The sequence below is a fragment of the Staurois parvus genome, unplaced genomic scaffold (assembly GCF_062004578.1).
Source record: "Staurois parvus isolate SC_StPar_1 unplaced genomic scaffold, SC_StPar_1.0 ptg000011l, whole genome shotgun sequence".
NCBI classification, from domain to species: Eukaryota; Metazoa; Chordata; class Amphibia; order Anura; family Ranidae; genus Staurois; species Staurois parvus.
In genome coordinates this window covers 4,208,233-4,233,642 of record NW_028317807.1, presented here as the reverse complement: position 1 = coordinate 4,233,642, position 25,410 = coordinate 4,208,233, and the positions used below count along the sequence as shown (strand labels likewise).

At 39.8% G+C, this 25,410-nt stretch overlaps 1 protein-coding gene across 1 annotated transcript in view; it reads right to left on the bottom strand.

The window, feature by feature from the left end:
* LOC149473720 (aldehyde oxidase-like) overlaps positions 1–25,410 on the bottom strand; it is a 168,571-nt gene that overhangs the window by 97,487 nt on the left and 45,674 nt on the right. The window contains exons 11-21 of the mRNA XM_089670221.1: positions 23,279–23,430; positions 19,373–19,466; positions 18,328–18,437; positions 14,904–15,088; positions 13,947–14,109; positions 12,477–12,581; positions 12,169–12,338; positions 7,538–7,664; positions 6,472–6,594; positions 4,197–4,293; positions 3,308–3,432 (exon numbers count right to left, since the gene is read on the bottom strand). Coding sequence (XP_089526347.1) covers positions 3,308–3,432; positions 4,197–4,293; positions 6,472–6,594; positions 7,538–7,664; positions 12,169–12,338; positions 12,477–12,581; positions 13,947–14,109; positions 14,904–15,088; positions 18,328–18,437; positions 19,373–19,466; positions 23,279–23,430 — 1,451 coding nt within the window. The remainder of the gene's footprint in view (positions 1–3,307; positions 3,433–4,196; positions 4,294–6,471; positions 6,595–7,537; positions 7,665–12,168; positions 12,339–12,476; positions 12,582–13,946; positions 14,110–14,903; positions 15,089–18,327; positions 18,438–19,372; positions 19,467–23,278; positions 23,431–25,410) is intronic.

Here is a 25,410-nt window from a genome sequence, read left to right as displayed (position 1 = left end):
GCCTCATCACAAGACCAGGATCGTCATCGGAAGTGTCCATCTAAAGACGCCGAGTCAAGTTGAGGAACAACCAGCATGACCGCTGCCATTTTATTATCGGAAATTTTTTTTTATTATTTCATTCCCTTCACCGGAGAAGACGAACAATCACCCTAGCCAAAAGCCTCACTCATGTTTTTCGATACAGACACCCCTATACACGTGCCTGTACCCCAAAAACAAAGGGGGATTTTGTTGTGGGCTTTTGGAATCATGTCAAAAATATGACTTTTATCAAGACATAATGTTATATAGCAAACAGCTCAGCAGAACCGGATGTTAAGAGTTAATTTTGTCTTGGTTAAACCTTCAAGAATTCTAGTTAAAGAACTGAAGAGAACAGGGAATTAAGACTTTTCCAAGACAATGGGATTGTTTAAACTGTCAACAAGGACTATTTGTATATGGAAGTGAGAAGAATGCATCTACAGAAAGTCAAACACATAGGACTCTGACTTGTAAACATTTCAACAATAATGAGACGGGAACTCAACTGTTTGAAAGCTTAACCAAAACCTGTAGAGTGTGATGAACCAACAAACCTCTGAAACTATTACTATCTACTATTGTTCACCAAGGGTGAAAGCATTAACAATTGTTTACCATGAGTCCAATACAAGGGCTAGGCAAACAGAGATTTTTTTCCCTACACAGAGGAAATGTTGATGCTGAAACCAAGGGGTGAAATTCAGGACATTTAAGTTTAAAAGTTCACTGTATATCATTACAAAAATGTACTACAAAAACAGATTATAAATAAGATGTCATAGACTTTAAACACCACTAAATACTCAGCAATGGGAACTATATATCACTAACTTGAGTATTGAGATGATGGGAAGTAAGATGTATTATAAACTAGCATTAGTTACCTGTCTTATCAGGAAACAAACAGGATGATACTTCAAGGAGGAATAACCGAATATACACCTATATTCCATGGTCCCTATTTAGAATATCATAGGTATGATCACTGCTATATCTGGAAAGTGCTGTATATTTTATTCCTGAAATTACCTGAAGATTCCACCCAAGGTATGAGTCATCTCAAATACTCACATTGTTCTGTGATACATGACCGCCACCTGGCGGGCAGGTGAGAAATAGCTTATGTACACACATTTCTCAACTAGCCAATCAGGAAGCCTGGTGGGAAGGTATCTTAGAACAATGGACTAGTGGATATAAAAAGCCCATGTGCTGTAACATGAAAAAAAAACCTCATGAAAAAGAAGAACCCTCATAAGACCTCATGGAAAGACCTGACATCTGAAGAAGATCTCTGCTGAAATAACTACTCTTCCATCTTTTCAAACTTCCTAAAACTTTAAACCTCTAAACTTATAACTTCCTACATTCTCCCCTATTGAATCTCTCACTTGCCTATATATCAGTCTAAAGGCGTTCCACTGCCAGCTAAATCCACGGGAGAGTTGCCTAGTCTGACGTCCGGGTGTGGTGAGATGTTTATTTGATTTTGTATTAATTATTTCCTCTGTTGTGTAGAATCATAAAAATTACCGTAGTGTATTACAACAATATTGGATAGTTAGATATATGTAGTCAGATACTGTGTTACTGTTAAAAAAATTGTTTATTGCCATATTATAAATTTTTCCATATTTCATAATTTATTGAATATTAATAACCAGAGTATCATAGATCAAGGGCTTACTTCTTGCAAGCCTATGGCCACGGCATGTAAGAATATAACCTTTGAGATATTCGAAATTATTAATTATTAGTAAATTTAATAAATATCATATCATTTAAATTTGTGATTGATGTAATTAGTTAGAGACATTATTAGTGTGTCTTACATTGGTAGGATATATTTTTGATTGTGTGTACCAATATTCATTTATCACCAGTCTTTTGTGTTTTGTGTTAATATATATATAATTTTTGTACATAAATAAATTTTTATATTTATCTATTATAAGGCAAATTTTGTGTGTATGGTACGAAATCATATTGGCTAAAAGAATTCAAGGTATAATAATAAGTGGTGATCGAATTATCAAGGTGTCCAAATTATTGGTTTACTAAATATTTGCCGTATTTTAACGGCTGGAGGTACTGTAATATTTCATCTAAGGGAAAGGGACACGCCCTTTATAAATAATATATCCTTACATAAACCACCACAACAAGCTTGTAGTGGGTGGACCTGCTGGGCACCTCCTGCAGCTCTGCACAGCACAGTGATGATGATATCACTGCTACCTTTAGGTAACAAGGTTAAGATAATATCTGGATTTGCAAGCAAAAAAAAAACAAAAACTTTAGTGCAAACAATGTGGATTTATATCATTTATATAATTTTTGGCTTTTAGATATATATTTAAATATCAGTTTTTGTGCCTAGAGTTCAGCTTTACTGTGCATGCAATTTTTCTTTAATGAAGGTTTGGGTGCTCAAGGTGCTAGGAGGTGGAATAATGTGCACTTTGCATAATAACCACACTATGCCTCATAGAAAGTGCTGAATTGATGTGTCCCTGTCTACAATTTTCAGTAGACAATACAATAAAGGCAAATAATTATAGCCTACCAGAATTAGAAGGAAGATGCGGCTATATGAATGTAGGTTATGTCGTTTGCTGACTTCTAATACTTTTAGTACCTTTACTTTACCGGAGAACAGATAAAAGACTGCAGCAATTAATGAATTCAGATCATAGGGTATAAAAACAGGAGTTTCAGAAGGTGCAAATGTCCTCAGGTCTCATGTGGTTGTGGACAGACCCTAAATACAGATTTTGTGTTTGCATTATATTCATGCAGCATAAACAGCTGTTTTATGTCTGTTTTTCATTACCGCTTTATTTATTTATTTTTTTTAGTTTTGTTCCTTGTGGTTTGTGTCTCTATTACATGAATATCACTTATAATAAAAAAGTCTCTGCCTCTGTTGCCCATAACCTCCAGCTGTTCTATGCATGCTTCACCTCCCAAAAATGTATTTGAGATTCTTTAGAATTCCTGAGGCTGCCTGGTTACCATACCATGAGTAGCCAAAAAACAACTAATAATAACTATTTATTCACCCCATATGAATGGAAAAGCCAATATCTGGGTAAACATTAGTAATTCAAGACATCGTTTTCACACTGAAAAATTCAATAAACAGCAATATCCATCAGAGGGTATTCCTACATTCACTCAAAATTTTTTTTTATATACCGTAAAACGGGAATTTCCAAAACAATACAAGTATAACTGACATAAGCAGAATAATACATAACACATTTCAGAGATTCCGGACCTGCATGTATGTTGGATCCTGTGTTGCTGCATATATCTCAATTTCCTGGTTCTCTGTTCTGGGGATAACACGAATACTTTGAGTCTCCATGTAGAAATGCTCCTGGCCTCCAATATGTATCTCACCTGTTGCATACAAGTAATAAATCTAGTAGTCAATATATTTAATTCAGTTTCCACTTTGTGGGGTGTATTCTAATTTTACACATAGTTTGTACTGCAAGTCAAAAACTTTATTTTTCATTTTAGATAGAGTAAGGGAGGGTTATGACCCCTGTCAGTTTTTTTTCTATCTGTGTTACATTGGGGAGATTTACCTTCAGTTCATGTCCTGTAACCAAAACAGGAAATCTCTCCAAAGTGAGGGAAATTCCTGATAGTCACCAGGGTCAAAAGAACTAATGCCCCCACTAGAATACCTTCCATGTATTCCTGTTCTGATGATCACTCAAAATTTGGGATTTTCTTTTACTTTCAATGATAATGGTCAATGGGAAAAATAGAGAGGGTTAATCTCCCTAACAAAAAGGCATAGACATCAATAAAAACCTGACAAGTGTTCTAACCCATCTCCACTTTTTCCAAAACAAAAAAAATGCCTTTAATTATATTTGAAGTAAATGCATATAGAACAAGTCAGCCAACCACCATTGTTCTAGAACACAAATCCATATTTTTATTGAACTTGAATGAAATCTATGAAGAATACATGGGTTTTAATTCATAAAGTAACACTGTACTCACAATACTAAGACCAAACTGGGGGACAAAGAAAGATGTTGGTGAACATCTATCAGCAGTAATGTTCTTGCACTTTATTTCAGTTCTGTTGTTTTTTGGTTTAAAATGATATAAATTCTTTATGCAAGTACATTCTTAATTTTTATTACCTTTAAGTATGTTGTCTGCCGTTTTAAACGCCTCATCAACATCTCCATAATTTAGCCCCTTTTCTGGTTCAAAGAAAGAATTGTGTTTTATTGCATCCTGGAATAAAAGACCCCAAATACAAGATTAAAAAAAAGGTACATATTTTCTGTAGGACTGGCAATACAGTAAATACATCACTTTACATTTCAGATCAATATTTCTCAATTTAATTCATAAGTTAAAGTTTACGTAAAGCCAAACCAATTTTTTTTATTCAAGTCTTAGAGTAGTGAGATTAAAATCCTTGTCAGGATATTTATTTTGCAGTCTGTGTCCTGATAGGGAGATTTCCCTTTCCCGTGTCCTGTAGTCACAGCAGGAAATTAGAGGAAGTCTCCATAAAGTGAGGTGAATCTCCACCTTAAACAGTTGTCACCAGAACATTTGTTCCCATACGACGACTTACACTTGCCTCTTGCTCTGGTGATAACCCAATATTCTGGATTTCTCCTCACTTTGTCCTCTGTGACAGTGATCATTGGGACAAATATGAGGGTTGGATCTCCTCAGTGGGGACATGAGCTGCATCTCAAACCTGATCGATGGTCTAACTAAAAAAATGTTTTGCCTTTACCTACCACTTTATGAATAGCAGTCTCTGAATGTGGTCCAGTTTGGGATATGTACATATGGTTGGAGGCAGAGTGATGGTGGGAAGATAAATTCATTTAGGCAGGTAGTATTATATATTTACATTGTTTGAAGATTAGCAAAGACTAGTGATTGATACTATACATTTTAAACAGCTGTCTTCCTTAGAATATTAAAAACAAAATTTATCTGGCCACAGAGATCAGGGGATGATAGAACATGTAGGCATAATCTGTCTTTAGGTGTCTGCATAAGTGAATTCTTGAATAAACAAAAAGCAAACACTAGTCTTGTCTGAGAATTCCTGTATATGCAGTTGGGGCAGGAGAAGGCACGCAGAAACCTTCAGCATAGGCTCAGAGAATGCTTTGTAATTTCTGAATGAATGCAAAAACATTCTTTGATTGCACGAGGTGGGGTGTGCGGAGTTTGTCACCAAGCTGGATCAATGTAAAATATACCATACCCTGAATTCTTATTCAAGTTGAATGTTAAAAGACAGTATTCCATTTTGATCAGAGTCCTGTTTGCTATCCTAAAGAAGTTAAGGTGTGGTTTCTAATGAGTTACTACACATTAAATGTCACTGCTCTACTTTATACTGTGCTTCTAAATATGTGACACATAGTATGCAGTACAAAATGGTCATTAGTGTTTTAAATTTTTTTAAATGTATAATCAGTTTTGTTTTGTAAAGTCCAAGAAGAAAATTGGTGAAATGAATAGAGACAAGTAGGCATTGAATAGAACTAATCCATATTGTAAAACGTCAATTGAGCTGCATGTTTTCTAAAATCTCTCAATCAACATGAACGATTTTTAATTCGTATCCTGCTAGCATTAGTAAATAGATAGGAAGGTATATTATATTTGCTTGATTTAAACTTTTTTTTTTTTAACATCTCTTGAGTTAGTTAATTGTCTAGGCAAATGATGTCATACATCCCAGGAGTCTTCAGTTTTTCTCAGCTAAGCACATACTCCTTTCCTTCAGATATGAACTAAGGGCTGATGGATTCCAAGAAGTAAATGCTACATGAATCATCTGCCCTTACTCAAGATGGCCACGGACAGAAATGCTATGAGGGTATTTTTTAAAGTGATTTCTCAGCAAAATAAATCATGGATGGATGGGGGAGTTTGCTTTGAACATTAAAATTAATTAAGTAGTATTTTTGGTTTGTGGTGCTCAGATGCAATGTAGTTCCACTTTAATATTTGTCAAAATATATCCATTTCATTTTTACAATTTGTTTATGGATACATTTTTAAAAAATTCACTTTTTCATTTAACAAAAAGGAGTATGGTATGTCAGATTACGTTTTGTTTATTATTTTAAAGATTTTTTTTAAATATCCTTATTAGAAATGAAAGGGACAAAAGAACTAACTAGTTGCCAAATGAGATGAATTTTAGTGTTCATGTACAGTCCATTTGGAATTGATTGGGGTTTCACTGCAGTAGATACAGTAAATATAAGGCTTAATATTCTGTAAGCTTCTGAGATAAAGATTTTGTGCCCATGGACCAGTATATTAATACTGTATACTTATTTGCGTTTTAATCAATACTTGTAATACTGTATTGCATTCAAATAAAATATAATATTGTCTGTACTTAAAATGCTGTAGAAAACCTCCTACCTCTATAGTGAGTATCACAGGTTCTATATCTTCATAGATGATCTTCACCTTTTTAGCTGCTTTTTTGGCATGCTCCGGTGTATCCGCAACCACTGCACAAACTATGTAACCAACACACAGGACCTTGAAATGATGACAGGCAAGTTATTTTGCTTCCTTTAGGCAGCCTTATGAAAAGGAGGTATCTAGTCATTTTTAACATTTATTTCAGAAACAAAATTAAAAGAGGTTAACTTCAAAAGTACTGTATATCTACATTTGATGGAATATGGAAGGGATAACAACCAAGTTAGTTTTTTTATTGCCTGCTGGGGAGATTCTATATGTCCTTGCTACCACCATGTTTTAACCATTCTCTACAGTACGTATAACAAAAAAAAAAAATGCTTTAGATATACAGTACTAGATATACTTTATTGTAATCTGTATACTGTGCATTACTGTATCAAAGGTTAATGTTTTCTATTTATACACTGTATATGAGGGCAGCTGTTTTGCTTACGGGTAATGATTGACAGCCAGAAATCATGTGACCTAGTTAGTCTATGCTGGGAGCTCCAGAACAGCAATTTTTTTTTTCTTCATGGCTCCTTAAGAACTATTGACAATATGACCCCAAAGGGAGTATTTTCAACAATTTGGCTGACACAATCCAATTTGGGCTTATACACACTCTAATCAAGATCATCCCATTTACACACATATCTAAAACTGTTGGGAGTGAAGGTACAATTCAAATACATAAAGTATTTTTCTTTTTTCAGCTATATGGTTTATTTTGTAGCTCATTCTAACATGACTCCCAGATTTGTTTGGCTTTATAAAGCTTTTGACTTATAGTATCAACAAACTATATTGTATATACGAAGTTGACCTTTTGTAGAGGTTTAGGCTGAATGACATATCACTTAAAGCCACAGCAATTAAAACATGACATAATGGTGATGCAATGGTGGCAGCACTGTAGTAAGGTCTAGATCACGAGTATCTACTACATAACTGCTGTTGGAAGAATTTTAATCAAAGCTATGATACATTCCTCCCAACTTTCACTTATATACTGTACCTCATCACCTGCCATTAACCTGTCAGGCCATTCATAATAAGAAAATTCATTTTCTCCTGGAACATCTTTTGCAGTGATAACATCACAAACTCCTTGCATGCTTAGTGCTTCAGTTGGATCCAAAGATCTGAAAAAAAAAAAAATAAAAAAGCTAGTAGTAACTAATGTTCTATTATTATTAGTATGCTCAGGATTTATATAACACCAACAGGTTGCACGGCGCTTTACAAAATAAGGGAAGCAATACAGCTACAATGCAATTCAATGCAGGAGGCGCTGCTCCTGGGAGCTTACCATCTAAAAAAGGGAGGGGCAAGTTGACAGAATATGTAAAAGTAATTTTTTTTGGAGGAGACAAAATAGGCTTCCCAACAGATATTAGATTTTACAGATTGCCTGAAGGTGGACAGAGTAGGGGATAGCTGGACAGCTTGAGAGTTCCAGAGGAAGGAAGAGATTCTGAAGGAGAGCACGGGAAGAGGTGATAAGGGGGAATAGAGAGCAGGAGGTCTTGGTGGTAGCAGAGAAGACATTTTGAGATAAGGTTGGTGTTAAAGCCAGGGGTAGAGTTGTGGATAACTTTGTATGCTGTTAGTATTTTGAATTTTATTTGTTAGGTGAGCAAAAGCAAGTGTATCATTTGTAAGGATAGCTTGTTACCTATCAGATAAAGTATATTGAATAATACTATAATGTACAGGGGCAGACTGACAACTCATGGGGCCCCCAGGCAATAGGGCAGGGGTCTGCAACCTTTAAGACATAAAGAGCCACTTGGACCCGTTTCCGAGAGGGAAAAAAAGACTGGGAGCCGCAAAACCATTGCAACATTTAAAACAAATCCGACACTGCATATATTGCAAAAAGCGCTCTGGTCATGAAGGGGGTTTAAGGGCCCAGTAAGCAAAGGGTTAATCAGGGCCACAGTGTATCGTCATAATCACAATCATAGCCTTAGGTCAGTGGTGGGCAACCTTTTTTTTCAACTGAGCCAAATCTCGCCAAAACCACGATTGAAATTTATTTTGAGAGCCACATTTTTAAAACTGAAAATACATCCCCCATATAGTAATTCATCCCCCATATAGTAATTCATCCCTCATAGTAATTCATCCCCCATATAGTAATTCATCCCCCATATAGTAATTCATCCCCCATATAGTAATTCATCCCCCATATTAAGTCCCCAAGTCCCCCGTGTCAATTCACTTAGCTTTGCTCCGCGCGTTCCTCTCGCCGTGTTCCCGCGCCGTTCCAGTGTAGCATGAAAATCTGTCTATGAGGATCTGTCCCCCTCGACGTATCTGCGCATGTGCCAGTTTCAGGCATTCGCAGCCGATCGGCGATCTCCAGCACATGCGCAGATACGTCGAGGGGAACAGATCCTCATAGGAGACAGATTTTCATGCTACACCGGTCTTCACGGTGGACTGTGAGAGGGGCCTAGCGGGAGCCTAGCTCCGCGGGTCGGATTAAAAGGTCCGCCGGGCCGTAGTTTGCCCATTGCCTGTCACCTGGTGGGCAGTGTGCTCCGGAGCCGCAGCCAAGGTGAAAAAGAGCCGCATGCGGCTCTGGAGCCGCGGGTTGCCGACACCCGCAATAGGGGATCATGGGGCCCCCTGTGTCCTTGCCCAAACTCAAACCACACCCAAAAAAGCCTATGGAAGGTACCAGGGGCATCTCATGGGGCCCCCTACTGACCCCGGGCCCTCGGGCAGTGCACGAGTGCTCGAGTGGTCAGTCCTCCCCTGTATATGTACAGTATACAGCAGGTTTTCTGATCAGTGCCAAACTATTATTGAAAGGTTTGCTTTTGCCTTGTTGTTCTCACATGAATGAAAATTAACCACTGCCTGTCCCGCCCATGTATATAAACGGCTGGACGGGAGCAGTGCAGGAGCGGGTGGCAGTTTATAAACATCCTCCTGCTTCCCTGCCTGTGCGTGCTCCCTAGGAGTGCCCCGATCCAGTGCCCACTGTGTCCAGAAGGACACAGCGGAACTCCGATCGCTGTATGGGACCTCTGTGTGAGGTCCCGATCACATGCAGAGTAGTAAGCAAGATGTCACTTCGGACATCATTGCTTACTACTTGTGAAATCTGAGAATGACCACAGAGATCACATGGTAAAAGGCTATTCACAACAGCCTTGTACTATGTGAAAAGCTGTGACAAATCACAGCTGTCACAGTATTTCTCAATGGCTGCAATAATGCATCCAGAGAGAAGGAGAAATGATTGCTTTTACAGCCTTTATGGGTCTAAAAGCAATCAGTGTAAAAAAAAAAAATAATCACCCCCCCCCCACAAGTAGTAGAGTGTCACTGTGGTGACACTGTACTGCTAGGGTGACAATATGTTAAAAAAAAATAAATATAAAAAAAATAAAATTAAAATGTAAAAATTTTTTTAAAAAATTTCTGGTTATAAACTAATTTGGGTTTTTTTTTTACTAAAAAGATAGCTGAATACATTTTGGGCAAGATTTACGAAGAAAGATTATTTATTTGCAAAATGTTATAAAAAAAGCACTTTTTTTCAAAAATGTTTGGACTTTTTCATTTATATAGAAAAAAAATAAAAATCCCAATGGTGAATAAATACCACCAAAGTAAAGTTTTATCTGTGTCAAAAAATGCTAAAAAATTCCTATGGGTACAGTGTTGCATGACCGCGCAATTTCCATTCAAAGCGTGATAGCACTGAAAGCTGAAAATTGGCCTGGACAGGAAGGGGGTGAAAGTGTCCAGACTTGAAGTGGTTAAAGTATATTTTCTGCAAGTACATGTTTTCATTTGTTATTGTTCTAAATCTAGAGATATATAGACTGGCCACTAGTAGGAGCTCCATGGCTCAGAGCGATTACTCTAAAAGTTGCTTCATAGCTGTTGTGATAAGGTATCATCCATATAGAGCAGGGGTCTGCAACCTTTAAGACATAAAGAGCCACCTGGACCCGTTTCCGAGAGGAAAAAAAGACTGGGAGCCGCAAAACCATTGCAACATTTAAAACAAATCTGACACTGCATATATTGCAAAAAGCGCTCTGGTCATGAAGGGGGTTTAAGGGCCCAGTAAGCAAAGGGTTAATCAGGGCCAGTGTATCGTCAATCACAATCATAGCCTTAGGTCAGTGGTGGGCAACCTTTTTTTTCTACTGAGCCAAATCTCGCCAAAACCACGATTAAAATTTATTTTGAGAGCCACATTTTTAAAACTGAAAATACATCCCCCATATATTAATTCATCCCCCATAGTAATTCATCCCCCATAGTAATTCATCCCCCATATAGTAATTCATCCCCCATATAGTAATTCATCCCCCATAGTAATTCATCCCCCATATAGTAATTCATCCCCCATAGTAATTCATCCCCCACATAGTAATTCATCCCCCATAGTAATTAATCCCCCATATAGTAATTCATCCCCCATATAGTAATTCATCCCCCCTATAGTAATTCATTCCCCATATTGTGTCAATTCACTTACCTTTGCTCCGCGCGTTCCTCTCGCCGTGTTCCCGCGCCGTTCCGGTCTTCAGGGCGGACTGTGAGATGAGAGGAGTTCGTCACGTTGCCCCGCCTACATCCTGACAGCCAATGTTTGCCACGCTCCGCGGGCCGGATTAAAAGGTCCGCCGGGCCGTAGTTTGCCCATTGCTGGGCTAGCTGCAGAGTCCTGACTTTTGGGGCGGCTGCCCGAGAGGAGGGAGGGGAGCGGGCGCCCGGCACACAGAAGAGCCGCGGCTTGCCGACCACTGAGCTACGGCAACCCTATTGCCTGTCACCTGGTGGGCAGTGTGCTCCGGAGCCGCAGCAAAGGTGAAAGAGCCGCATGCGGCTCTGGAGCCGCGGGTTGCCGACACCCGATATAGAGAGTACATTGTTCAATGAGTCGACTGTCTTATATTGTGCGATGGAACAGTGAAGCACAACCATTATGTAACATGCCCAAGCAGAAGCAGAGGCTGTGTACGTAATTGGCAATAATGCTGCTCCCATGTAACACCACCAGTCCAGGTTTTCTATTCTGGCAGAAACCACCTGTGAGTAAAAGAGGGAGAAAAGGAGGGTATATACCTATATGGAGCGCGCCAATCAATAATTGTTTACAGAGTGAGGGGAGTGTGTACAGATGTAAAGGCTGAGGGAATTTAGTGAGAATGAAGTAAGACAGAATTTGGAGTAGCTGTGTATGATAACCATTCAGCTTCAAGCTTTCATTTTCAAAGCATACCTGAACAAATAGAAGTTAGAAGCTGATTGGTTGGCTATGCATATCTGCTCCAAATTGTGTCTGCTCCAGTTTTAGTAAACCCCTGTGTGTGTGAAGCCAAAAGAACTGGCGGAACATTTATGTTAACTGGAGTTGCACTGTGGTTATCTGTGGGCAGAAACTTTGCTTAACTGATATTGCTAATAAATAAATGTTGGCATGACTGCCAGGAAAATTGCACATTTACACATACAGTAAAGGAAGTTTCACAAAAAAGCTTAATTGCTATCAACATACAGTTATATCCAACATTCATTTGCTGTTGAAGTTGCCATTTCAAACAAGCCATAGCAAACAGACATACACATCTTTCCATGTGGATGATCATATCATGTAAAATTCGAATTACTGACATGATTCTTGCATGTGCTCTAGGACTAGTCACCAAAACCAAAAAAAGCTCTCCGTCGATAAAGGGCATATCATCACAGTATACTGCTTCACCGGACACTTGCATCATGGCTGTGCGGTGCGTGATGGGACGGCCAACAGGATCCTGAGGAGGCTGATGAACAGTTTTGTCCTAGATAGAACATAAAACTAGGTGTGTACATTTTTTTTTTTTTTTACACATGCAGTGTTTTAGCAACAAAGACAAAAAAAACCCCCAAAAAAACAAACAACCACAGCAAAAAGTAATCGTAATTGCCAGTATACTGACTTGATATCTCTGCATAGTCTTCAGTATTGTGTCCTGGTTATTGGCATTTTTAACAATGTTGTTCAGTGATATTCCCATAGGATGGTTATAACCATTCACATTTAGCTGTGGGAAAAAAAGGAGCCCATATACAAGTTAAGATAAGTAAACTACATAAACATTTTACTTTGCATGCGTCAGATATTGGAATATTGAAAAGTTACCCATTTACAATTTTTTAGCTCTTAAAGAGAAACTTCACATCCCTTCTATTTATTCCTCCCTTACTTGTTATGCTAGGTTCCTTTCAAAAAATACTTACGTACCCAGTGGAACCAGAGTTGTCCTGCAGCGATCTGCTGTTCAGATATCGAAGCCTGTGTTCCATGCCGCCATCTTGGCCTCCTCTGTCAGTTGCCTCTTTTGGGATGGGGAAATGCAGCTCCGCCCCCCTGGCCTCTCTGAATGAGCTCTCGCAGCTTTCTAGAATACACTACGGGAGTATCCCAGGGGGCATTGGGAGCAGGGCATAATGTTTTTGCCTAAGTAAGAATGGTAGCTGGGGGCAGAGCTGCAAACAAACTCAAGGAAAAAAAAAATAAATTGCAGAGAGAAGAACTGAGGGACATGTATGTAAAGTCAAGTTCTGGGGTGAAGTTCTGTTTTAAGTAGCTCCTAAGTGAGAGTGAATATACTTATTTCTAATACCCGTCTTGTTAAGTATGAATATATTTCAAAATAATTCCTTATCCTTTTAGACAAAAACTGAAATTACTTACAGTTGTGTTCTCCACTGGTTCTCAAGCAGTGGTACATATAGAGGTAAGCCTGACTAAATTAATCATAATTTAAAAATAATTAGTCACGGTTAAATTGAGTTGTGGAACACCTGAAGCTATTGAAGGGTCCAGGGTGGTCTTTTTTAATGTGAACTTGCACTTTATCTTTACATACTTTGAACCTAACACTTTGGTTTGAGTATTCAGGGTTCAAAAGGTTACCTGAAGTTTAGCAATGGTTTGTCTCCTCTTTTGTATGTACTAACAATAAAAGTATTTTAGATTCAGTAACCTCCACAACACCATATCCTGAATATTTTTGAAGCACACTTCGCACCATAAATACTGGAATTTTTTTTTTTTTTAAAACAACCCTCTCATTAAAAAAAATAAAATAAAAAAAAAATAAAGGGAAGAAGGAGTACTTACAAGGAAGCAAGTACATTCTTAACTCTCCTGTGTGTGGTTTGAAACACAGCTACCATTCAGAGAATTACCCTGGAGCAGTGTTCTCCAAAAGGACTGTCAGTTTCCCATGTCCCCTGCTGTGCTCTCCCTGACTTCTATGGTCACTACTGTATCCTGTATTTGTCTAGGAGTCAGTAGGAGGATACCAGCAGTACATATTTCATGTTAAAGGGGTACTTTTTCTTGGAAGCAAATTGAAAAGAATATAAACTAGCTATATGTACCTTTAAGCTACAACACTTACCTCTAATTTTAGAGTATATAGCACCTCCAAATAAAACTTGAACAGAAAACTGACAGTCAGAGTTCTCCTATATTCCACCTTTCCACCAGGAGCCGCAGGATCAAGAGAAATCTCATCCAGAACCATTCTGCAAGCTTCACCCAATGCCTCCTCATTCCACTGCCTGGTCAGAACAGCAGGTACCATAACAGTCACCATCATTAATCACCAACCATTGCTATATTTATGTGCTCATCATAATCCACTTCTAGTTAGGCAACTTATGGTTCATTTTGATTGCCAGTTATTCTAACATTTCAAGTGTGGCATCACTTGTAAATGTTAAACATTTCAGATATTGATATTAAAATGGATTGAAAGGAGTGGGGAAGAGGCGGTTGTTTCAAATTTCGAGATTGGTTTTAAAGTATGTAATTAGAAAGCTAGATTCCAAGACATAATTGTATGGTGGAACAGCACATAAAATATGACCATGTACAGCCACTATGAATTCCATAATAGAAAAGTTACAGAAGAAAAAAAAAAAAGGGAACAGCGAACGGCTGTTTAGAATGGAAGAATAAATAATTAAAAAAAACAGTTTGGACCATACCTATCATTCTATAATGATAGGTATGGGGTCTAAAACCAATGTAAAACTGAAAATGAAATTATTTAACAATTACAGAAGATTTTTTATATCTGTATTATGTATTTTCAACCAGTTGCCCAAGATTTAAAACACTTGGTAAGGATTGTGTCTTTGGCAGCATATGGACTTCGGTTTGCTGTAAATGAGGCGATTGCCAACAAGTGGTTGAGCCTGCCAGAAACAGATTTAAATTGCTCATGAAACTCTAGGGTCAGTGGATTCTGGTTTTCTGTGGATTGCCTCCCTACACTGCGTCAATGGACCATCTTTCTCAGGGCCCCTGCGCTGCATCGTAAGCTTAACTGGCAGTATTCAGTAATACAAACCTTCCAATTAGTGCATCTCTAGTCTTCTTTGCCCGGACTGTGCATTTACCGACACCTCCAAAGTAAAGATTTACATCTTCAATGACATCTGAATTCTCTTGGAAAAGAACTTGCATTCCTGCCACTACTATAGCCACGGAGTTTACCTTTCTTTGTGCCTGTCTGAAGGCGGACACAATCTCCCACTGCAGAAAGAAGACCAAAATATTATTTTAAGATATGTAGTTAACTCCCCTCATGACCAATAACTAATTGGCCATGGTTATTATTTTGATTGTGTCATTACTACCTCATATGATAAAGCATTTTACAGTTTAAATACTCCTAGGTGTAGCACCTTCCTGACCCGAGAGCATGGTGGTACCTCCACAAACAAGGTGGGCTGACATTTCACCTCAGGGATAGATCACTTAGGCATTAGTGAGACATGTAGACAGATGGGTGTCAGTTACTTTTAGACAAAAGCAAAAAGGGATTTTTTTTACGCACAGTCCATGGAAGTGAGAGTTCGGGTTATAGATGCTCACGAGTTCAACAAAACTCTGTCACTTCATATTACTCCACAGGAAAATTACCTTTCAGCCGAGACCGACACTCCTGTGTTAGAACTCTTTAGCAGACTTTGCCAGTAGCAACTGCATTCTTCTAGGAAAATCAACAGGCACTCAATCCTTGGTCCCTTCTCTTCCAGGAGAGTCAACCAGCCCCCTTTGGACTCCATCTTGCATTCAGAGAAGGACAGCTTCAAATCCAGTTGCTTTCAGGCCCAAGCACAAGGCCTAGTCACTGGCTGTACTCTTTCGGACTCTTTTACAGCCTGATGAGGACTGTAAGAAATTAACAAAAGGCCTTTTAGGTCAGGCTAAATATCCTCTGGAGTATTAAACACCCGTGTGCCTTTTTCTCAAAGAAGTTCTCCCCAGCACAGACAAATTATTCCATATGAAGGTTGCAAACTTCTTGCTGTCAAATTAGCCCTAGAAGAACGGCGGTACCTTCTGGAAGGTTCACCTCATCGGATCACTGTATACGCAGATCATAAAAATTTGAAGTTCCTCCATTATGCCTGCTTCTTCAATCCCCAACAGGCTCGCTGGTCTTCTCACTTTTTGATTTTGTCATCACCTTAAAACTGAAAAGGCCAGCTCCAGGGAAGATATACCATCACACTCCTTTGACTCACATAATTCTGAGACCTCTGGGGAACCAGAGTTTATAATTCCTTCCACCCAAGTTCTTGCTTTCACCTTGGTTCAGGACTCTATCCCACCAGGGAATACTTTTGTGCCAGCAAATTCTAGGATGAAGTGATTACATTGGGCTCATGACTCCATGAGCCATCCAGGTATCAACAGGACCCTAATATTCCTCTCTCCTTACTGGTGGCTGGACCTATGCAATGATGTCAAGGACTTTGTGACAGCTTGTCTGGTCTTTGTCTGTATCAAGTCTCCTAACCAAGCTTTGGCTGGCCCTCTTCTCCCATTGCCTATCCTCGAGGAGCCGTGGTGCCACATTGCTATGGTTTTTATAACTGACTTTCCCTCGTCTGAGGACTGTACTGTAGTGTGGGTAGACAGATTTTCTAAAATGGCGCACTTTGTACCTTTCTCTTCACTACGATCTGCAGCAGATCTGGCGCTGGTTTCATTCATGAGATTTTTAAACTCCACGGGATGCCTTTAAGTATAGTTTGACCGCTGGGTTCAATTTACTTTCAGATTCTGGAGGGCTCTTTGCCCATTGGACTGTGGATGGTAGGCAGAAGAAAACTACAGTGATACTTCCAAGGATTTACAGTCTGAAAGAACCAACCAGTCTGGATCAGTTCCTTTGGTTCTTTGTCTAAGTTCACCAAGATGATTGGGTTGCCCTTCTGTGAGATAGAGATTAGAGATAGAGGGATCATTCTCTCCTGGAATCTCTTCCTAGCTTGCTGCAGTAGGTTACCTTGATTCCCAGTATCCTGTGCATACCCAGTGTGCCATTTGGTTTTGCCCACACGGGTTAGAACACCGCAACTTGGGGGCTGCTATGCAGCACAACATCCAAAGTGGCTCTGGTGAAGACCGGGTGGCGCCTTAGATCCTGCGAGTCTGATACACCACCATTTGTGTGCGGTCACACTGCTCCTGCATCTACAAGGACTGGTACACACCCACTAGATCTTGAGTTTACAGTCCCAGGTAGTCTTACCCTCTAATCGTGACAGCAAGGATGGGAAAACAGATGCAGGGACAACAAATTCAGCTTTGGCTGAGACATCTCATGATGATGAAGAGGCAGTTAGGTTGAGAAACTACATCTGGGGGATGATGACACAACAGAGGAGGCGGGTAATTGAAGCTTCTATATCTAACTCCACCCTCTACAACCCGACCCTAAAAAATAAAAATTCCATTTGTTGCCTCCCTGCCTAAATGGTGGTGCATGTTTCTGAAGTAATCTGCAATTTACAGGTAAAATATTTCCATGTGAATTTTGGTCCAATATTCTTAAAGTGAAGGCAATGTAAATTTTCATTAGTATGCTAATCTCTAAGAAAGGACATGTCCAAGTACTGTTGATGGGTACAATTGTGTTAATTGCCATCTTAAATCTAAGAAAGAGCCCTGATCCTATATGAATGTTTAAACAATGGATTTTCTATTGTGTATATATTCATTCATAGCAGATTGTAATAAAACTATCTTCAAGTACTCTTCTCTCCAAACAATACAAAACCATTATTGAATTTATAATTAGTAAAAAGATTAATGTGCATGCCACGTTTCTTTCTGCTGGGTTTATAAAACCTCAGAATCGCAGCTTATTTCCTTCCCCGTCTCTCCACCTATTGGTTAGGAGCACTGCCTACTATTGTTCATCTCTATGGTTCTCAAGAGTTCACCCACATGCCACGCCCACAGCGACTAGCTAACTGAGGCGCGCACGTGCGGCCTTGACTTGGGGTAAGAGGGAATAAGGGGGACTTAAATTTGAATATATAAAACCGTATATAAGACTGGCCGTGATATGCTTTCACAGCCCGCAGTACCTCTTGGCCACCACCGGAGGGACACTCCACTCCAATCCAGCTGGCTGACCAACACACGGGCAGATACAAAACTTATATATAATCTTTTTATACCTTTATCAGGGGCCCTGTGGTACTGAGGATAGTGTGTATCCTCACAGGATAGCGTGTAAAGCTCCTAACTGGTGGGGTAGAGACACAGAGGAGACAAGATTTATTACAATTCTGCTTATTATAACTGAATTACATTTACAAGCCTTGCAAACTTGTACACTGACTGCTATTAGGAGACTGAATATAGCAAAATCTACACAGAATACAATAATATTGTAAACAATGTTCAAATATAAATGCATTTCTGTTTCTGTAAGTAGAAAATATGTTTAATGAAGACCCCCAAACACTCACTTTTTGTGAATATGGAATAAGCACAGACAAAAGAACTTCTTCAGGAAGGAGACAAGAATTCTTGCATTCTAAGAAGTCATCATTGCACAGGATTTGTCGAGTTTTTCCTCCTAGAATACAGTTTTCAGAGAGCTCTAGCGTCAAGTAAAAAAAAAGAGATCTGCCAATTCTAAGATGGCAGAATTTGACAACACCACAGAATTCTGAAATGGTATCTTAAATACTGTTCTCTGCTTGCTATAAAAATTACAATCCCCAGCATTCTTTGCCAGCTAGATCCTGCATGTTATATATATCAAGGGATGAAAAGATGATCTGGCAGTCGTGGTTCTGTATTAGTAGCCTTCCTCAACTGGTGCCTCTCCAGCTGCTTGGAAATTACTATACCCAACATACTGTGAAATTACAGTAACAGATCTAAACACTAAATTAATTTAATATATCAGATAAAATTCGAACTCCAAACACATGAATAAAAATGACACAAATTAATGTAGCTCTGTATTCATTATTAGATACTAAATAGATAAATGTATTGTAAATGCAAGACAATGCCAACAGAATGGAATAGGAAAGACATATGTAATAAGCAGATAATGTGTAACAAACAGTGAAACCATTGTTATTACAGGAGCTGCCTAGAAGCAGTTTCCCACTATGGTCATTTGATGGTAGCACAGGGTGTTATGCCCATGAGACCTAGAAGACTGTGGGAAAGCAGTTTAAGCAGTCCATGCTTGCATCTGATAAGAGTAAGTAAAGGGGCACTCCAGTATATAATCAGTAACTTGTAAGTAGAAGTTTATACACTGCACATTTATAGGAAAGGCCAGGAGATATGTAGCACAAAGATGTAATTGTCACTGTGCAGTTGTTCACCTTATTTGGGATCATGGCCATTTATGGCATTGGCTCCCAACAGCATCTAATAATTTTGTAAGTAATAAAATCAATTTGAATGTACTGTTAATTGAGATCTGCTTTTTTTTTTTTTAACAGTTTACAATGCAAAAAGACATCTTCTCATTATAGAAATATGAAATACCTTTTGCCAGTACATAAAGTATAGCATTGCCAGCTGCTAGTATGGGATTGAGATCAGAATTTGAGTTACATTGGATGATGTGTCCACCTATTGACTACAAAAAAGAAGAAGTTTCCAATTAATGAATGAGTCCATTGTAAAAAATAGTATATATATATATATATATATATATATATATATATATATATATATATATATATATATATATATATATATATATATATATAGTACTTAACATGTAGTCCAGCCTGCAGATATGGAAACCCACAGAAAACATTGGGAAAATACAGCCCAAATCATGGTGGATGCTTTCAGTGTCCAGAGTCAGCCATAGAAAATTTGCAAAGATTGGGGATCACCATAGAGTAGACCTATGTATTTCCTTGTTTGATCATAACCAGCCAGATCAGAAAATATAATTTCTTGCCTGTGGGTACCTCGTGAATGATCAGTAATATCACCCAATGGTCAGACGTGCAGGTACTGATAATCATCAGACACCAGTCAGCTGGCAAATCCAGAATCACAAACATTCAGTTCAGCCCAGGGGAGTATTTGCCGCGAGGCAAACAAAGCATTTGCCTAGGGCGGCACTTTTCAGGGGGGGCGGCACAGCGGCAGCGCCGCCCCCCCCTTTCACACGGAAGGGACACTTCTGTGGGAAAGGGACAGGGGCTGCTGTGTCTTACTTGTGTCCGCGACTCCGTGTCCCACGTCGATCTGGTCCACAAGGCGCTGCTGGAGGAGGGGTGCAGAGGGTGTCCGTCCGGTGTCTTCATCTTCCTGGATCTTGATGTGGACGGGATGACAAGCCGCCCCTCGAATCTGGCCACACCCCTGGGATCACTGGGCAGCCTGTCCCTCCCTCTGCAAGCTCTGCCTCCTCGCCAGTGATTGGCCGCCAGATCTGTAGCTCAGAAAAGGCACACAGGCGGCCAATCACAGACGAGGAGGCAGAGCTTGGAGAGGAGGAGCTGAGCGGCAGCGCGAAGATTGAAGATCGAGTGAGGGAGCAGCTGGAGCCGGTGAAGAGGAGGAGTGCGGCTGGAGAAGGAAGACAGCTGAGGGTAAAAGTGTCTGTGCCTGAAGGAGGGAGCCCGTGCTGGAGCAGGGGTCAGCACAGCAATGTAAGTATAACTGGTGTCAGTCACTGACACCTATGAGGGGGCACTATTCCTCCCACTGACACCAAAGATGGGGCACTATTCCTCCCACTGACACCAAAGATGGGGCACTATTCCTCCCACTGACACCAAAGATGGGGCACTATTCCTCCCACTGACACCAATGATGGGGCACTATTCCTCCCACTGACACTAATGATGGGGCACCATCATTGGTGTCAGTGGGAGGAATAGTGCCCCATCAGTGTCAGTGGGAGGAATAGTGCCCCATCATTAGTGTCAGTGAGAGGAATAGTGCCCCATCGTTGTCAGTGGGTGGAGCTCTAATAGGAAGAGGTGGAGCCTAAAGAGGAAGGGGTGGGGTTTGCAGATGAGAGGGTGGGACAAATTTAGATGCGGGGGTGCCCGATTTTAGTCTTGCCTAGGGCAGCACAAAACCAAAATACACCACTGGCTCAGCTAACAATTTGTGTTTAAAAGCTGAAGTTTAGTTGTAGATATTTTTGCTTAGTTTTATTGGTCCATCTTGGACCAATGTAAATATGCATATACCATACCTGTGGGCTGGGATTCACTGTAGTAGACATTGCTACTACAGCGATTGCAGTTTGCTTCCAGATCTGCTGCTGAGCATCTGCTTTGCTGCGCACAGGACGTTGCTTGCTTGAAAGGGACACCATCTCCTAGATTGTAAGCTCCCAGGATCAGGCCCTCCTATCCCTCTTTTATTGAACTGTATTGTTGCTGTATGGTCTCCCATTATATTGTAAAGCACTGAGCAAACTGTTGACGCTATATAAATCCTGTATAATAATAATTCAGAGAACACTTACCCTTGGTTCACACCTAAGAGTTTTCCACAGTGTTTTGCAGAAACGCACTACAGTCCATTTAACATGATTTCCTTTGCGTTCACATCTCTGCGTTTTCACCAGGTGCATTTTTTGGAGAGGGTCAGGGAATTTTTTTTTAAAAATACAAAAAGTTGCGTTCTTGGTTCTACAGACTTCAATGGAAATGCTGCAGAAAAGCATTTAGTGCATTTTTGATGCGTTTTAAATCTACCTAGCAACAAGGGGGAGATAAAAAAAAAAGTGCAAAAACGCAATGCAAAATGCTCTGCAGAAAATGGATCAATTGCAAACTGCATTAGGTGTGAACCTAGCCTTAGCATTTTCTCAAGAAATGCAAAGTGTTCTCTGGAGAAGGTAAAGATTGTGACATCACCGTCCAATCTCTTCAACTTGTCCAATCTGAGAATGCTTTACATCCACTGTGAAATTGTAAAGCGTTTGCTGAATGGCACTCGTGCTGAGCAAGTGACCTCCTGCATTCACTATGTAGTAGGGCAGCCGCTCGTCACAGGACCGAAATTCTATTGGTGATCACTGTAGTAGCGATGATTACTACAATGATTTAGACTTTATTTTTAAGTAAATGAAAAGGAGAGCACTGGCAAAACGTTGATGGCCCCATTTATCACAACAACAAACAATAGTGATCTGGATGGCTTTTCTAGCCTACTTGGTTGATTGTTTCCTGGAGACTAACTTGAAACATATGATAACTGATATGCAAATAGAATAGAAAAGAATGCCATAACTGTTATGGTCTCAGTGGGGAACTCATTTTAAACTTAATATCACAAAGGGTAATGTGGTTGCACTTGGCTCAGGGAGAAAGAAAGAAAGAAAGAAAGAAAGAAAGAAAGAAAGAAAGAAAGAAAGAAAGAAAGAAAGAAAGAAAGAAAGAAAGAAAGAAAGAAAGAAAGAAAGAAAGAAAGAAAGAAAGAAAGAAAGAAAAGGAAAGGAAAGAAAAGAAAGAAAAGAAAGAACTTTATCTTTAACAATTTTGCACAGAGTACATTACAGTGGCAACTGGTAAAAAAAATAAACTCTTCTTACGTATGTATTCTTAGCTCAAGAAAGTACCTTCTACTGGTCTCGGCCTCCTCCAGATATCCAAATTCCTTTTTGCTGCTGTGACCTCACCTCCTGTTAGAGGGTGGCTATGTTGGTTCTCCATAATCACCCTCTCTTGCTCACCCCCGAGATTGGCTAGGGACTGTAGGATTTCTTACATGCAAACAGCAGTGCACATGACCCCAACATGCACTTCTCATTCCAAACAAATGTAAGTGAGAGGGAAAAGGACAGATTCAGCAGTTTAAAGAGGACATTACGGGAGGCATAAAAACACAGTAAGAATCAATGTAATGAAAAATAGATTACAGAACCATTAAATAGTAGATGTGTATAGATTATTATTGAATAATAAAGATATTGTTTAGGATCACTTTAAGTAATATCTGCATCTTTGACGTATAAACAATGCATTCCACAATCATGGACAACATTTTCTATACCACTAAGTATCTGTCAGTCAGCTATGACAGCAAAATTAACCACAGACAGTAAGATGTTCACTCAAGAATAAAAGATGATAATTAGTCTGCGGTTCCTTGTGTGACTCATATAAAGGATTATATGATAAATTAACATCTTGTCAGACCTTGTTACCATAGAGATTTTCCACCAAGTTAGAAAAGAACTGTGAGGGCAAATAATTACTTGCATATTCAGAAGTGCCTGCTACTGTCTCTCCTAAATCACCTGATCACCATACGAGAGATATTGGGCTTCCAGGAGATGGATCAATCTGTTTATGGGCTGAGGCCTGATATTCCAGATAATCAACTCATGTACAGGTACACCAACACGGAGGATTAGCCTTAATTTACACATACTAAAAAATATCTGTAAAATTCAACAATTATACATACAGCCACATTTCTGATCTGTTGACCAGCCAGGGTTTTTAGCTGCTGCACTAAGGCACGGAAAGTCTTGGTCTTCTCTTCTGGAAGCTGGGACACTGCATCATTCAATATACCTTTCAGAGTGGACAAAGTACAAGCAGCACCTACAGAAATCCCTGTATGTGTCAGAGGGTACAAAGAATTAGAAATCATTTTAAAACATTATTAAAAATTTAAAAAAGGAGAAAAAACAGCCAAAGCTCTTGTGGCTGTACTTTTGTGGACTGAACTGCACTCCTGTGACCCATTTACAGCCGACAGCAGGCTGAAGCCCACTGTCAGCTGATGTCACTCAGCCGGTACAGGCTGGGGAAAGATCCTGACTTCAAAGTTGGGATTTACTCCAAAGTCTGGAGCGGCACCTGGCTCAGCCTCTTAGCGTGAGCCAGCCACTCCTTTTCTCTCCACAGCCCAGTGCTCCAGTGAGAGCCGGATGTGTCTGGAGGGGAGTTAGAGCAGACAACGGTGACCGACAGTCCCGCTCTCTGCTCAGAACGATCAGTTCTCACAATTAGAGCTGGTGGGGGACAATGCAACATCGGACCTAGGTAAGTATATTTGGAGAAAAAAAAAAAGTCCACACTTCTCTTTTAACAAAGTCTACATTTAGCAAGCCCAACATCAGCCAAGACATTACTTTTGGTTTTGGTCTCAGTGGGGTATCATTGCCATCTGTGTCCATGTTGAGAAGATTTCTGCTCAATTCCTATCAAGTTGACCAACCAGGTAATACAATATACCCTATGGGCACACAGGCAGCAATAAAAGCTAACAGAGGGTCTCGCCATTCCACAATCTACTTTATAAAAAATATTTATTACTTTTTGTGCCTCCATTTGAGAAAGCTTGCCCAAACCCTATATTGGTGAACAAAATAGGAAGTGAGGGGAAATCTTCCCAATGGTATATAAACAGCAATGCTTACCTGGCAGGGGTTGAAGCCCTTTTTTACTTTGCCCAAAACTAAAAACAATATGCCACCATATCACTTTTTTTAGGGTTGTTCTATCAGCTTACATGTTTAGATCACCTATTTATGCATGTTAATGTTTGTGAAGAAGGCTTTATCTAAATTCCATTTGCCTTGCTAAGCAATACTTGTCCGGCTCTCCTTTTGAACAGTCTGGTCCAGCCCGCTCCCACTTACTTTTTCTCATTATTAGCCAGCAAGGCTGCCAATCATAGTGATAGGCCAGCAGTGAGAATGAGAGAAGGGCCAGGTTGACAATTGTCTATGTGAATTTTTTTGGGGGATTTAAGCTATTTGTGCAGACATATATGTAGAAAACTTGCCTTATGCGGGAGTGTCTAACTTTATTTCTGTATGGGCGTAGTCAGCCAATGCCAACTTGCAGTCTGTCTTGCACAGCTTCCTCTAAGTTCAGCCTGGCTGTTCGTTCTCCCTTCTGTCAGTAGGTGATACTGTTACCTCTTGTATTAGTATGAGATCACAAAGTAGGTCTGAATTATGACTATGCATATCTTTTGCCTGCCCACCACTAGGAGTTTCCTGTGCTAGTGGTGCATTATGGAAAAAGACTATAAATATTTGGGGCTGACTGATGCAAGCTCTTTTCCCCCAGGCTCTGGCCTGGAGACTGAGTGTAATGTAGCTGCTGCTTTAGGCCTGCCTGAGGAGGCCTGGATGTAATTAGGAGTGGAGCTGAGAGCTGGGGCTGCTGATCTTCAATGGAGGCAGGATTGCGTTCCATGGGAGGTTGGTCCCCTTGGAGGACAAGGAAGCGGTTACTACTGGTGATGATTGCTTAAGAGTTCTAGCACAGGAGGAGTGTAGGTTTTGACCTAAATGCCCTTTTCCTCTTATGTGACAAGTGATTGAGTTCTGCTGAAATCCTGAGGATTTGCAACGCCAACGCTCTCTTCCGTGGTCTATGAGCAAAAAAAAAAAAAATCTTTTTTGTGCTTCACCTAAAAGTAACTGGTGCCTATCTGTCTACATGTCCATTATGCCTAAGTGATCTACCCCTGAGGTAAATGTCAGCCCTTTCGGTCTCGGAGTGTCACCATGCCTCCAGGGATCAGTGTTACATATGTAATTAAATGAAAGTGCATACCAAAATGTTATTTACATTAAC